This window comes from Belonocnema kinseyi, chromosome 5 (genome assembly GCF_010883055.1).
Source record: "Belonocnema kinseyi isolate 2016_QV_RU_SX_M_011 chromosome 5, B_treatae_v1, whole genome shotgun sequence".
Taxonomy (NCBI): Eukaryota; Metazoa; Arthropoda; class Insecta; order Hymenoptera; family Cynipidae; genus Belonocnema; species Belonocnema kinseyi.
In genome coordinates, this window is record NC_046661.1 from 101,746,235 (window position 1) to 101,759,494 (window position 13,260).

General features: G+C 31.4%; 1 protein-coding gene across 1 annotated transcript; it reads right to left on the reverse strand.

Moving 5' to 3' along the window:
- Window positions 1-2,243: 2,243 nt before the first annotated feature.
- On the reverse strand, window positions 2,244-11,065 carry LOC117173809. The gene is made up of 4 exons (XM_033362452.1): window positions 10,954-11,065; window positions 10,603-10,851; window positions 4,015-4,620; window positions 2,244-2,556 (listed from the first exon to the last, which is right to left on the reverse strand). The coding sequence occupies exons 1-4, from the start codon at window positions 11,063-11,065 to the stop codon at window positions 2,252-2,254; spliced, it is 1,272 nt and encodes a 423-aa protein (XP_033218343.1). The 3' UTR covers window positions 2,244-2,251.
- Between the last annotated feature and the right edge of the window lie 2,195 nt (window positions 11,066-13,260).

Consider the following 13,260-nt stretch of genomic DNA (forward strand, 5'->3'; position numbering starts at 1 on the left):
CATTAGAAACGTTATTTAAAATTGAAATTAGGTTGAAATTTGTAAAAAAAATAAAAAATAATTTTTTTAACTAAAATCTACTGATAATGGAATGTCTAAGCATAATATATAATGCCTGGCCATTTCAGCTATAAAGATATTCGTGACAGTCGTTTTAAATATCCCAGAATATTTTAAATAATTGAAAGCAGTTTAAAATTCCTTAAAATTGTTTAAAATTGCCTAAATAATTTTAATGACTGATATTAATTGAAAATTATTTTAAATCATTTAAAGTTCTTCAGAATGTTTTAAATCCTGTAAAATATTTAAAAGATCCATTAAACATTTTTCAGCTCTTCAAAATGATTTTAAATGTTTAAACATACCCTTGAGTCTCTAAAATCCTTTCAAATCAGTTTGAATTATATAAGTATATTTAAACTCCGTAAAATATTTAAAATCCCTAAAATTATTTTAAAGTCTCTAAAGATTTTTTATATATGTTGTCATTTCAGAAGATTTTGAAAAGTACCGTATAGTGTTTATAATTGTTTGAAATAACAAAAAATTTTACAATTCATACAGAATAACTTTAAATTATTTAAATTATACCCTCAAATAAAATGCAAGATAACCCTAAAGTTGTAGAAATCGATTGAGAAAGCATTTTTAAACAAACACTTCTACTTTTTACCAAACAGTTGAATTTTTGGGACGAGAATAGCCAGAAGAAAAAATTATACACAGCTTTGTTGAAAAAAGAATGGTTATATGAAATACAATACAAATTTAAAAGGCTTTTTCATTTGTTAATAACTCATTAGATTAATTTCAACCATTTTCTTAAAAATTTGCTTTTTGGCTAAAAATTCATCCTTTGGACAAAAAATTTAATTCTACCAAATTTTTCATTGAGAAATTTGAACTTTTTGGCTGAAAATGTATGTAATTTGCGGAATATTCTTCGTTTATGATAGACAATTTTAATTCCTAATTAAAAGTTAAACTTATTTGTTGAATTTTTTTTTTGTTGAAGCTTCATCATTTTAGTTGAACACTCATCTCTTTGGATGTCTACTACTATACTTGTAGCTTAGAGTTAATCATATTCGATGTAACTTTTTCACCTGGGTTATCAACTGAAAATTGAACTATTACAGTTTCAAATTTAATGTTTGTGTTGAAAATCCGTTTTTTTTTTAATTAATTTTTTTCGCTTTAAATTGAGCTAATCGAGTTTTGGTTATAGATTCATGTTTTTAGTTAAAAATTCACGTACTTATATTTTTCTATGTTAGTTAATGAATAATATTCTTGGTTGAAAATGTTTCTTTTTATGGAAAATTAAAATATTTCCGTTAAAGATTTAGAAGTTTGCCGGACAATTACCATCTTTTTGGTTAAAAATTAATGTTTTGCAATGAAAATATAACTGATTATTTTTATTTAAAAATTCTTGTATTTAATTTTATAATAAACTCTTCTTTTTTTAAGTTAGAAAATTAAATAAATTTGTTTCCCAATGTAACAATTCGAGATAAAAATTCATCATTTGATTTGAAAATTCAACTTTTTGGTTTTCAACTAGAGGATTGATAACTTTGAATTTCCTGCGTTGTTAAAATAATAAAAAAAAGTTTTTTTTTAAATTTAAGTACATTTAATTTAAACAACAAATGTTTATAAGAAGAATAATTACATTATGAAATCCATAATTTTGTTTCTCGAATTACCTTTTAAATTAATTTTATAAAGATTAGAAGAAAGTTACTAATTCGAGCCGTCAAGGTACTTTCTAATTAAATTTTGGAAAAAAAATTGCTTGGTAGAAACCAATTATTCAAGGCCCTGTATAATAATTTAAAAAAATTATAAACATAAAACACCTGAAAAATAGAAAAGTTTATTAAAACGGCACGATGGTGTGACCTTTCAGTATCTAGGGAAACAATGCGAAGGCGAGATTGTGAAATTGTAAACGTAAGCTAGCCTGTCTTCAATTTAAAAACATTGCCTTCTGATTGTTTAAACAATGTCCAGAAAAATCAGATTTTTTTCAAAAGTAGTGTATAGTTAAAGTAGTACAATAGTTAAAGGAGTAGTGTAGATAAAGTAGTAGTGTTCATGAATTATATTTGGTTGGGGTTCGGATTTAGGCATCCATACTATTTATTAATTTATAATAATTTATTATGTATATTTTACATATATTTTTAAAAAATTCGAGTTGTAGAACAAGACTTAAGGTATATTTGAACATTAACTTTGGCTATCCAACAATTACCACATATTTACTATTGAACAGTTTTTGCGGTATCCCGTCTTGGTAGAGCTCAGCTCCAGCAAGTCTGGATTTTGATTTTCTGTAACCCTTAAAGCGTATGCCGCAACAAATTATAAAGTTGTCCGTTAAAATTTTAATTTTTCCATCCTTATCAGTTGGAAGCCTATTCTTAGGCAAAAGTTCTATATTTATCACTTGGTGCGAATGAGGATCTAATGTCAGTTGATATTCGTGGTTCTTGCAAGTGATAAATGGCTTCAGTTCAGTAGGAATTAGTCTGGCTGGATCATCTGGCAAAGAAAAGAAATATTTAGGATTATGAAACTATTCAAAATAAATTCTCTAAAGTGTTTGAAGTTTTCAAGTAAAAATCACTGAGGCTTTTGATATATAAAATTTTACAATTTTATTAGTATCCTCTAAACTTGAGTAAATGTTAAATTAAGGAAATAATAGTAAAACTCAGGAAATTAGATTATCATTTGAAGTTCTAACAACTTGCAACTGAAAAAAATGCTAAATTGAGAACAAATTAAACACAAATATTTCCAACTTGCAAAATGTAAAAATAAAATTTTTATATAAATCTTATTTCCAAACCCATTTGATTCTAACTATTTGTTACGTCTGAGACTACGTCAAAATGGCTTTTTTTCAAAATGTATAATACATTTTTTTTGTAACTTCGGACCTATATACTATTTAAATAAAAAATTGGTCTAAAATAAGTGGAGATGGAATAAAACACAAGTAAAAATATTGAAATCGAGTTTTTGAATATACTATTAAGGGATGTTCTATGAAGTTACGTTGACTACGTGACCAAACCAGTCCTCGGTTATGAAATGTTTTTTGTGTTCACTATGTCCAAAGGCAATGATATATCGCTTTGAAAATTTAGAAAATAATAAACCAGACCATAAATTGCGTTTGTATATTTAGTTACAGTAACAATTTTGAAAAAAAGCATCCGAGTAAGAAGTCATCTAAACATTCTAAACAATCAATATAAACAATAGCATTTGCACATTCGTCGCAAATCGGCAAGTAAGTATCTACACACACGTAACCTGTAAATAATTTTTGAGTATTTTTAGCAATTTCTAGTAGAGAAAAAGAGAAACTGCCAGCGTCATAAAGTAGAGATCACGCGACCTATATTTCCTGTACTTAAAGGTGTTAAATTGAAGGTTATTTTTTCAGATAAAAATTGTTAAAAATGCTCTAAAAATAATAAAAGGTTACGTGTGCAAGGAATGTTCAAATCTTACTATTTATATTGAATTTTTAGAATAACTCTCCAAAATGAAGCTTTAAGTGCTCCATTTTCAGTTAAAATCTGATTTAATTTAGTTTGAAAATTGAAATGTTCAGGTAAACATTTTTAGAAAAAGAAAATAATAAAAATTAATTGCAAGCAATTTGTATTTACATCACATCTACGTCTGCTTCTATTTATCTTTTTGAAGAAAATACAGCTAGTTGGTTTAGAATCTATGAAGTCGGTTAAAAATATTTTCTTGTAGAATACTTAAAAATTATTATAATTATATAATAATTATATTTATATTGATTGGAATAAAAGTCGCGAAAGTAAAGAAATAGTAACATTGGTGTGAAATGTTTTCAAATAATGTGGTGACTCTGAGGCCTTTCCAGATTAAAATTTAGCTCCCGGAATTCTACCACTAGGATCTCGGTATACGAAAATACTTATTGCCTATTATTATTATGTTATATTTATTTACCTGGTTGAAATTTAGTGCCAATTTGTGGTGGAGGCGTCACTCCGAAAATTTTTCCTGTTTCATCTAAATATGCGATACATATTATGTTAGAATTACGACAATCACAGGTAGCATACGCGTTTTTTGCTTTTCGATGTGCAGCAGAAGGAAGAAAAGAAATGATAGGAGGGTCGGATGCAATTTCACAAAGGACTGCTCTAGTTGAAAAGTTAATCATTGCTGTATAAGCCCTAATTTGCTGGTGAAAACACTTAATTATTACTGGCGCCTTGTGCACTTCAATCCTAGCAAGTGGGAATTCTTTTTGTAGTTTCTTTTGTAGTTGGGTTTTTCGGCGTTCATCTAGTTCATGGGATTGTGGTAGACCTAGCGTAAGTCGCGTGTCTGGTTCCATTCTTGTCGCCATTCCACGTTGTCCTGATTGTTGTAGATGTGTATGTTGTAGATTTTGTGAATGTGTTTGCATTTGCCCGTGTTGTGATGTTTCTGCGAATAGTGAATATTTTTGTCGTTTTGCTTCTTCGTGAAGTCTTTCACTGTCAAGAAAATGCCTATACCGATTTCGCGGGTCCGATCCTTCATTCCAATTTTCAGAAGCATTTAATTCTGCAAAACGGGGATAAAGATTATTTTGATTTTGAAAAGATTAAATGTCAATAGTAGAAGTTAACAATTCTATGTTGAATACTCGGAGAGAATTTCGGTAAAATCATCGCGCTAGTTGTAAGAGAGTCGCTGCACTTCGGTTTGGTGTGGCGTCCGTTCTAGATTCAGGGCACTGGTTACCCCGAACTTAAGCAGATCAGCTGTTTCGAAATGTGGGTGATATATTTTCCTAAACTGCGCAAGCGCAGAACTGTGCTGCAAGCGCCGCGTGTGCAAAACGAATCGACTTTACTGTTGATCAATTGGTTTGGCTTGTTCGGCGTAATGGTTCTCCCGTGTCAGTAAAGTCATTCTACTCACCAAAAGTAGCCCTGTTCACTGTGTGATTGGTGCCACAATTGTACGTGTTGGCTAAGCGAATCTACTGAATTCCTCGCCGTCTAGATTGATCCAAAAAATTGTTTTCGAGCTATAGGGCAATTTCTGGAGGAAACAAATTCGCAATTTTCTATTTTTTTTTAAATTCCAATACTAAAACGTGCCACCGGGCACTTCAGAATCCAATTTTCTAATCATGGGTAAATGTTTGAATGTTGAAAAATTGAACTCATGCTCCACGATTTTATCGACAAGGGCTAAACTTTTTAGGGATGGAAGAAAAGTACCCACGAGATAAAACCATACTAATAACTTTTATTTCGAACCCACTTACCCCCCCCCCCCTTCAGAAGCCGAAATATCACCCACAAAAAAAATTAATTTTTTACATATTATTGTTAAATTTTAGGAATTATGTCGTCTTTTTCATGCAAATAATTACTAATGGACAATTTCAATATTGCGTATGATCTTCTTAACAATGTTTAAAAGTTTAAATTAATGTAACTTATTTAAACAATTATTTATTCCAAAAAAAATTCTTATTGAAATTTAGTGATCGGTTATTATTTAGGCGAGTGAATTTTTTTAAAAAGGTTGTATAATTATTTAAGCAATGAATGATTATTTATCTGCAAAATTTGTAATAATTGAGTCAGAGATGTCCAATTTTTTCTCCAATTGGTATCGTATCATACTTTTTGTTGAATAATTACAAAGTTTTGATTAATTTCTTTAAATTTTTTACAAATCTTTATTTGCTTAAGCAATTTCTATTGAAATTAACGGCTGTTTTTAAAAATAAATTTACAAAATTCAAATTAAATCGAATACATAAAATTATTTTTCTAAATGTATAATTTGTGTAAAGAATTATTTGTCCAAAAATAGTTTTAAAATCGTATTTTCTGAACTAAACGTAATATTGAATGATTTCGGGTAGTATTAAATTCTCCTGAAAGCTTTATGTACTTGTTTATACAATTATTGTTTTTTTTTAATTTTTATTTAAATTGAGTATGGATGGTTTACATGTTTTTTGGCACAATATTGCATAAATCGTAAAAGTGATAATAACATTTAAATTATAAGAGTGTATTATTGCATTTTTCGTGTTTTTATCATCTTTACCATGATTATATTATAAAAATGTACATTCGCTTATTATAATTATATAAAATTATTATTCAAGTTTAAACATTTGCTCTTAATTAAGTGCTATATTTTAGGTAATTTATAATAAGTAACCTGATAAAAACATTACTTTCGATAACTTTGTATGATTAGTAAAATTTATTTATAATAATTTAAATAATAAAAAGCATCAGATAACCTAATTTTGAAATTGTAGTAGTAAATAATACTGCTGAAAAAGGTGTAAAATTAATATCGTACTTTATCTGCTTGATCACGAGAAATGAGGACCAAAACCAGTATTTGCTGAAAGCAGAAAAAAATTACAGAAAACATTTTCCAGATATTAAAAAGAAAACATTTTCTTTGGCCAAAAAATCAGAATATAAAAATCAGCATATAAAAGGGTATCAGATTATATTTCATGATAGCATTTGAAAGTCTTTTTTGATAATAATTTATTGATAATAATTATCGATTAACATATCTGAATATAAAACAGCATGAATGAATAAAAATTGTTGACACAATGAAATAACGCTATTAACAGAATTTACTACTTCTTCAAATCAGAATTTTACAAATTTAAATAATATGAAAATCAAATTTAAAGTCCTATTTATCATCCAATAATCAAGTTTATGTTTTCCAAAAATGGTCGTTGGATCTTTCTTTTTAATTTTCAGGAATTCTGCACGTTTCGTCGAAATCATTCAATATTATGTTTAATTCAGGAAATACAATTTTTAAAATATTGTTAAAAAATAATAAATGAAACAAATTATATTTGCTTAAACAATTGAAAAATTGGTAATTTATTTGTCTGTACGCTATGCAATCAAAAAAATAATTGTATGTATTCTATTTTGTTTCATTTCGTTTTAAGCTATCGAAAAAAAACTGCTTCAGCAAAAAAAAATTTTTTTTAAACTAGAGATTTGTTAAAAATTAGAAAAATGTATCAAAATTTTGTACTTATTGACCAAAAAGTAGCATAGGGTACCATTTAGAGAAAGAATTGGATATCTTTGACTCAATTTTCAGAAATTTTGTGAATAAAAAGCAATAAATTGTTTAAATAATTCAATTTAAATTCCTATTTGATAAACATGGTTAATGTTTGGATCTTCGAAAAATTGAACTCATTCTCCATGGTTTCAGCGAAACTTACCAAATTTTGTTATGGATTGTAGAGGAGTGTCTACTAAATAAAACCATACTAATAAGTTATATTCTCCCCCTCACCCTCCTACAGCGCTCTAAATATGAGCTACAAATTAAAAACCTATATTTCTACACATTATTGTTAATTTTTAACAATGCCTGTCGCCTTTTGTTAATATTTGGGCTTTGAAAAAAAGTACGGATTTATATTCTCCGGAAATGGAAACTTTTTTGAGGGGTTTGGGGGTGTGACTTGCCTTATGGAGTGAAAACAAATTTTGCAATGCATTTTTGAACCACCCTTATGTTGAAGCACATACAATAAAACGATTTTAAACTGGATTTCTTCAGAAGTCCAAAAATTTTCAGATTGCTTTTTGGAATCACTGATTTGAAACTTAAAAATTTTCAAGGCATTGAATAATCTAAAAATTTAACTTTTAATAATTGGACACTTTTCCAAAAAAAATTAATCATGTTGAAGAAATTTCATGTAATACGTATTCAACTTTTTCTAAAATACTTGTACTAACCTTTGTCCACGAACATATAATTTTCGATACACATTCAAAAAAGTCTACATTGAACAAAACACTTTCATTTGAATTTCTAATTTTTCATTATTATTCACTAGCGAAAACAGTAGTGAAATATAAATCCATCATAATTTTTGAACTAATGAGAGATTCTCTTTTTAGTTTTCAAAAATTGAATCATGAAATCAGAAAAAACGACAGAAGATATGAACAAATTTCAAAACTGCAGTGAAAAAAAATTAATTTCTATTTCACAAACATTAAGTAACTTCAATTTTTGAGTTTTTGTAATTAATAATTATTAATAAAAGCCCGAAAGTTTATAGAATGTCGTAGGGAAGCATTGTAGCAATTTTTAATTTAAATTAGTTAAGCTTTCAGCGTATAAAATGCAAAAATGTGAAATGAAAATCTTTGTAGTTAATCTTAATTGAAATTGCATACTTAAATTTAGAAAAACTTACCACGAAAACGAATTAAAACTAAGATCATAGGTAGCAACGTCCGGATGAAGAGGTTCATTTTTACAAGACTGAAGCCGTAAATGCAGACTCGTTACCATGAAAAATAGTCAACACCCTAGTCAATATGGGGGGGGGGGGAATTCTGGGAATATGTGAATAATGGGCGTTATACTTTTCTAAGTGTGCGCAAATGTCTCACTTGAAAACATCTTCCGAATTTTGTTCTATCTAACGCTTTAAGAAAATCTACTGCGATTTGTACGTATGCTGTATGATTACTTGACCTTATTGTCACCGAGGAAACCTTGCGGCTTAATCAAATTTCTAGTGTTTGTAGACTAAATAAGAGAGACATTAAATATCTTCAAATTCTTCAAGGCTGGGAGATGGCCTAAAAATTAAGATTATGAGAAACACACAAACACACAGACACTAACAAAACATGTATACGAATGCATATAATACAGGCATAATATATAATGCCTGGCTATTTGAGCTATAAAAATATTTGTCACTAGCGATTTTTCAAAAATCATTGTGTCGCTTGAAATTTCCTACCGGAAATTGCTTGGGCTACGGCTATGGAAATATGTACTGTTATGTGCACGTTTACTGTCTGGTTACTCGACTTTATTGTTGCCGAGAAAACCTTGCCACAATTTTTTCAAATTTTTAATGTTTGAAGACTCCATACCAGACGATGGGGGTCGATTAACGAATAGTCGTGTAAAGTCGATTGAAGAATTAACGTCGATTAAAGAATAATATTTCTAACTTATCATATTTAGTAATGGAAAGTAAAAGCAAGTGCTTAAAAATTACTAAATTTTTAAAATAATTATTTAATATCTTTTAAGAGAAATATCATTTTTCATACTGATTATCTGTGATATTAATTTAAGAAAATAAGAATTTATGATTCACTTGAAACCAAAATTTTTACCTTCTAGATTTTTTGGAACTCCATAAAACAGACATCGGGGAACGATATTTGAAAAATAAGTTTTTCATGTATTCGAAAATTTTGTAAATTAACGTGCAGAATTCCTGAAAATACATCCCAAAATTTAAAGACCAAATTTAGACAACCATCACCAAACTGTGTTATTCCAATCTGAAGAAAATATATTTTTTTCTTTTTTAGGAACAAGTTTATTTTTTTCCGATTGCAATAGGAACATTTTATAATGGTTTTCCAAATTTGGTCGTTATATTCTTGGTTTTATTTACAGGAATTTGGCACACTAACTTGACTATTGGACGTTAAATAGGATTTTAAACTAAAGTTTAATCTCATATAAATTTTTTCAGCTTTGAATTGTAAACTATCATACAAAAATTTGTGGTGAAAATCAAAAGTGGACTTTTTTTGGCAAAAATTGAGTTTTCAAAAACCGAAAATTCGTTAAAACTTTTTTCAAACATTCTATCTAAATTACGTTTTATTACAAATAATTTACGAAAATCGTCTTATTACCATTAAAATTGCATTTTTAACCTATTTTTTCTAGTTTTTTCTGGGAATAATAAATTTATGTGTTTTTATTAAACTTTTACTCGGGTAAACCCGGTTATACGTCATAGCCACGGACTAAGTCAAGTGACTGATGAGATTAGAATGTTATGCATTAATTCAACTAATTTAATAGGATGCTTGAAACCTCCTGCGATCATGTTGGAGGTATACAATTACGAGCGGCCGTGAGCGTTGGAGGTGACAACAGTAACCTCTGGATGATTTCTTAGATACCATCTACCTCTTCACGGGTTTTTAGAGGCTCGCTTGCTGGTGTTCAAGAAAGTTTCTTACAATGCGACAGGTGTTTAATAAAACCGCCTTCTGTGCTGCTTCCAATACCCTAATGACTCCTAAATGTTCATGATGTTCAGTGCATCTTGCATGCACATACCCTGTAACTGAAATCACATTGGGACAAATAGATGCATAGTTCACATTCATCCATATGGTCTTTAGTTCATGCCTTAACTCGCTATTATTGTGGATAATGGTTGTATAGGTTGACTGCAAATTTCGGTTAAGCGGACAAGCAATGTCGATGATGTAGACTCTTCCTTTTTTTCTCGCATCACGATGTTAGGTCGCTTATCCCGGATGTAATGATCAGTTTGGATAGTAACATCCCAATATAAGATGTAATCTTCGGTTTCTAGAACGCGCATTGGAATGTATCTCTCGAAGGGCATCCATTCTTTTAGGAGTCCTAGGTATAGGGCAAGTTGTTGATGTACAATTTTCGCTACATCATTATGTCTGTGCGTATATTTTCTCTGAGCCATCGGTCAACCACGGTCAACCACGTCTCGATTCAACACGTGTTTGCAAGAATTCCTGCTGCTGACAACCTTGTCATGTATTGCAATAACGAATCCTTCCCTCTCTGGATACAGAACACCCTTTCTTAGCCAAATATTAGATGCTTCACTACCCACTTTATTTTGATCAAACGTGTTGGGGTGGTTGCCATGGCTGGCTTTCTGCCTCCATTGTATTTCAAATTCCTTCATGGTTTTTGCCTTGATATTCAAGACCCCATCTGAGGACAAATTTAAGGGCGTATAGTCAACATCCACTTTACATATGGTACTGTGAAGCGCAACAATTCGTTTGCGGTTAAAATAGTCTCGCAACTGTATACCTTGTGACTCAAACAGTTTTTTGACATTTACAACGCCCCTATACCCTAAATGTCGTGGTAGAACTACCTTTTCAATCGCTGAATCTCTGTAGTGCATTCGGTGCTTCGTCATTTCTACGCGAATAATACTGTTTAACTCTTAAAGTCGGTGTTAGACCATTTTATAAGCCCGAAGGAGTAAGTGAGGACAGGGATGGCATGTGTGTTGATCGCCCTGATTTTGTTTGCCGAGTTGAGAAAACTCTTCATTATCAAACTGAGTCTCGTAGTGAAGGCAGTCGTTAGGCTTGTCTAACTATCGTATGTTAAATACCCTTAGATTTAAGAATACCCAGATATTTATATGATCCGCCTGATTTATATTATTGCCTCGATGTCATTTTCGAACTCGTTCTCTAACTCTGCGGTCCCCAAGTCCCCTCTTATTAAATGCGCTGTTCTACATTCATCTCGTCCGAACACCATTCGGATATCATTAGAAAACTGATGTGTGACATCGATCACTTGCTGCAGTTTCTAGGCTGAACTAGCGTACAACTTCAGCTTATCCATGTAAAGAAGATGGGTCACTTGATGACTATCCTCATTATCATGAATTCTGAATCCATGAGAAATGTTGTTTAGTGTTTTGTGTAATGGATTCAACGCTAAACAGAGCCATAGTGCGCTGAAGGAGTCGCCTTGAAATATACCCGTCGTCAAGCGTATTGATCTAGTTATCCTTGGTTGTCCATGATTAAAATACTTGATTCTTGTACCCCGGAGCCTCATCGCATGGCTTAGAAAGAAAATAATGCGTATGCAGATTTTGTAAAGTTTCAAGACTTCAAGCAAACAGTCATGCGGCACTGAAGGAAACTCTTGCTTGTAGTCAATCTGTGCCACGTGTAAGTTCCTTTGATGCTTACGAGATTGATTCATGGCAACAGCGTCTATAATGACTAGATCTTTACAGTCTTTATCGGTCGGAAGCCAGAGGGATTTTGAGCGTCTGGTTTTTTTGGTAACATAAACTTAGCACCCTGGAGCACAAAGCCTAGCATTAGATCTGGGTGTTCAATGATCTTCTGAAAACACCTTTCCAAATGCACACTCGTCAGGTACTTGTACCGGAAGTTGGGCACCATGTCCGGACCTGGAGCTTTCCAGTTACTTGCTCTTTTCAAAATCGCTTAAACATTTAAAGCTGGGATGTTTGTCAGTTGCATTTCAGGGCTATTGCTTGCCCTTGCTTTCTCCAGGTTGAGCCATGCAGTGTCCAAATTGCATCTGTTCATTTTTTCCCAAACACTCGACCAGTAGTTAGTCATATCTTCCAAATGAGGGACTTCGGTACCTTGCTGGTTATTTGGCTTATCTTTCAGCTCACGATAGAACCTTCTTTCATTTGTCTGAAAGTTTTGATTTTATACCGACGCAGTCTGGCAGTAAGAAAATCAAGTCTGTGTCATTAAGAGTCTAAAATTTCATCTAATATTGCTGATGTTAATGTCTCGCTGTTCCGAGGGTGGATCATTTGAGTAATATGGTTTATCAGCTTTCTGGTTCTATTTCCTTCTTTATATTAATTTATTCGACCCAATTCGCACCTTACTTCGCTGACATCTATATCCAACCTGATCTTCCATGGTGGATCTCGATCCCTTGCTGGGAGAAAAACTACATTTGCAGGCCTGGTTTTCCTGCCCAAGGTTCTAACGGTTGTCACAGCTGCACAGTATACAAGTGTTTGCACCTCTATCGCAGTTTGTGTTACGTTCGAATACGTAGGTAAAACCTTGCTGTCGAGATGTGCTATTAGTGCACGCAGATTTATTTGTGATGTTCATTTTGGCCGGAGGATGCCTTAGTGTTGGTTCTACATATTTGATAGCCAGTAAAGCATGAGAAAAATTCCTTTCTAGGTGCTGTAGATTTTCTGGGAGTCCCTACCCACATCATCGTTAGTGATATCCGGATGTGGTTCTGATGAATCCGGTACATGCTGTTCATTATACTTAGCACCTACGCCTTGAGCATCAATCAAGTCTTCGTTATCCACATCTTCCAAGGCGAGTTCATGAATAGGAAGCTGCTGTTCTACTTGAATTTTGATACCAGCTATTTCAACAGCCGAAAACAGTCTGTTTACAGATATTGAGCGTTTTTGATCTGCCAGATTCTGCTTATTTATTTTTCTGACTAGCCCTGGGTATTTAAGTAAGAAGAGTTCATGATGTTCTTTTCTCACACTTTGCCCACATTTCTCTGCCAAAAAATTAAGGCGCATAAGATGTCCATTTTTGAGGCTTTTTTGGTTGCTGAACC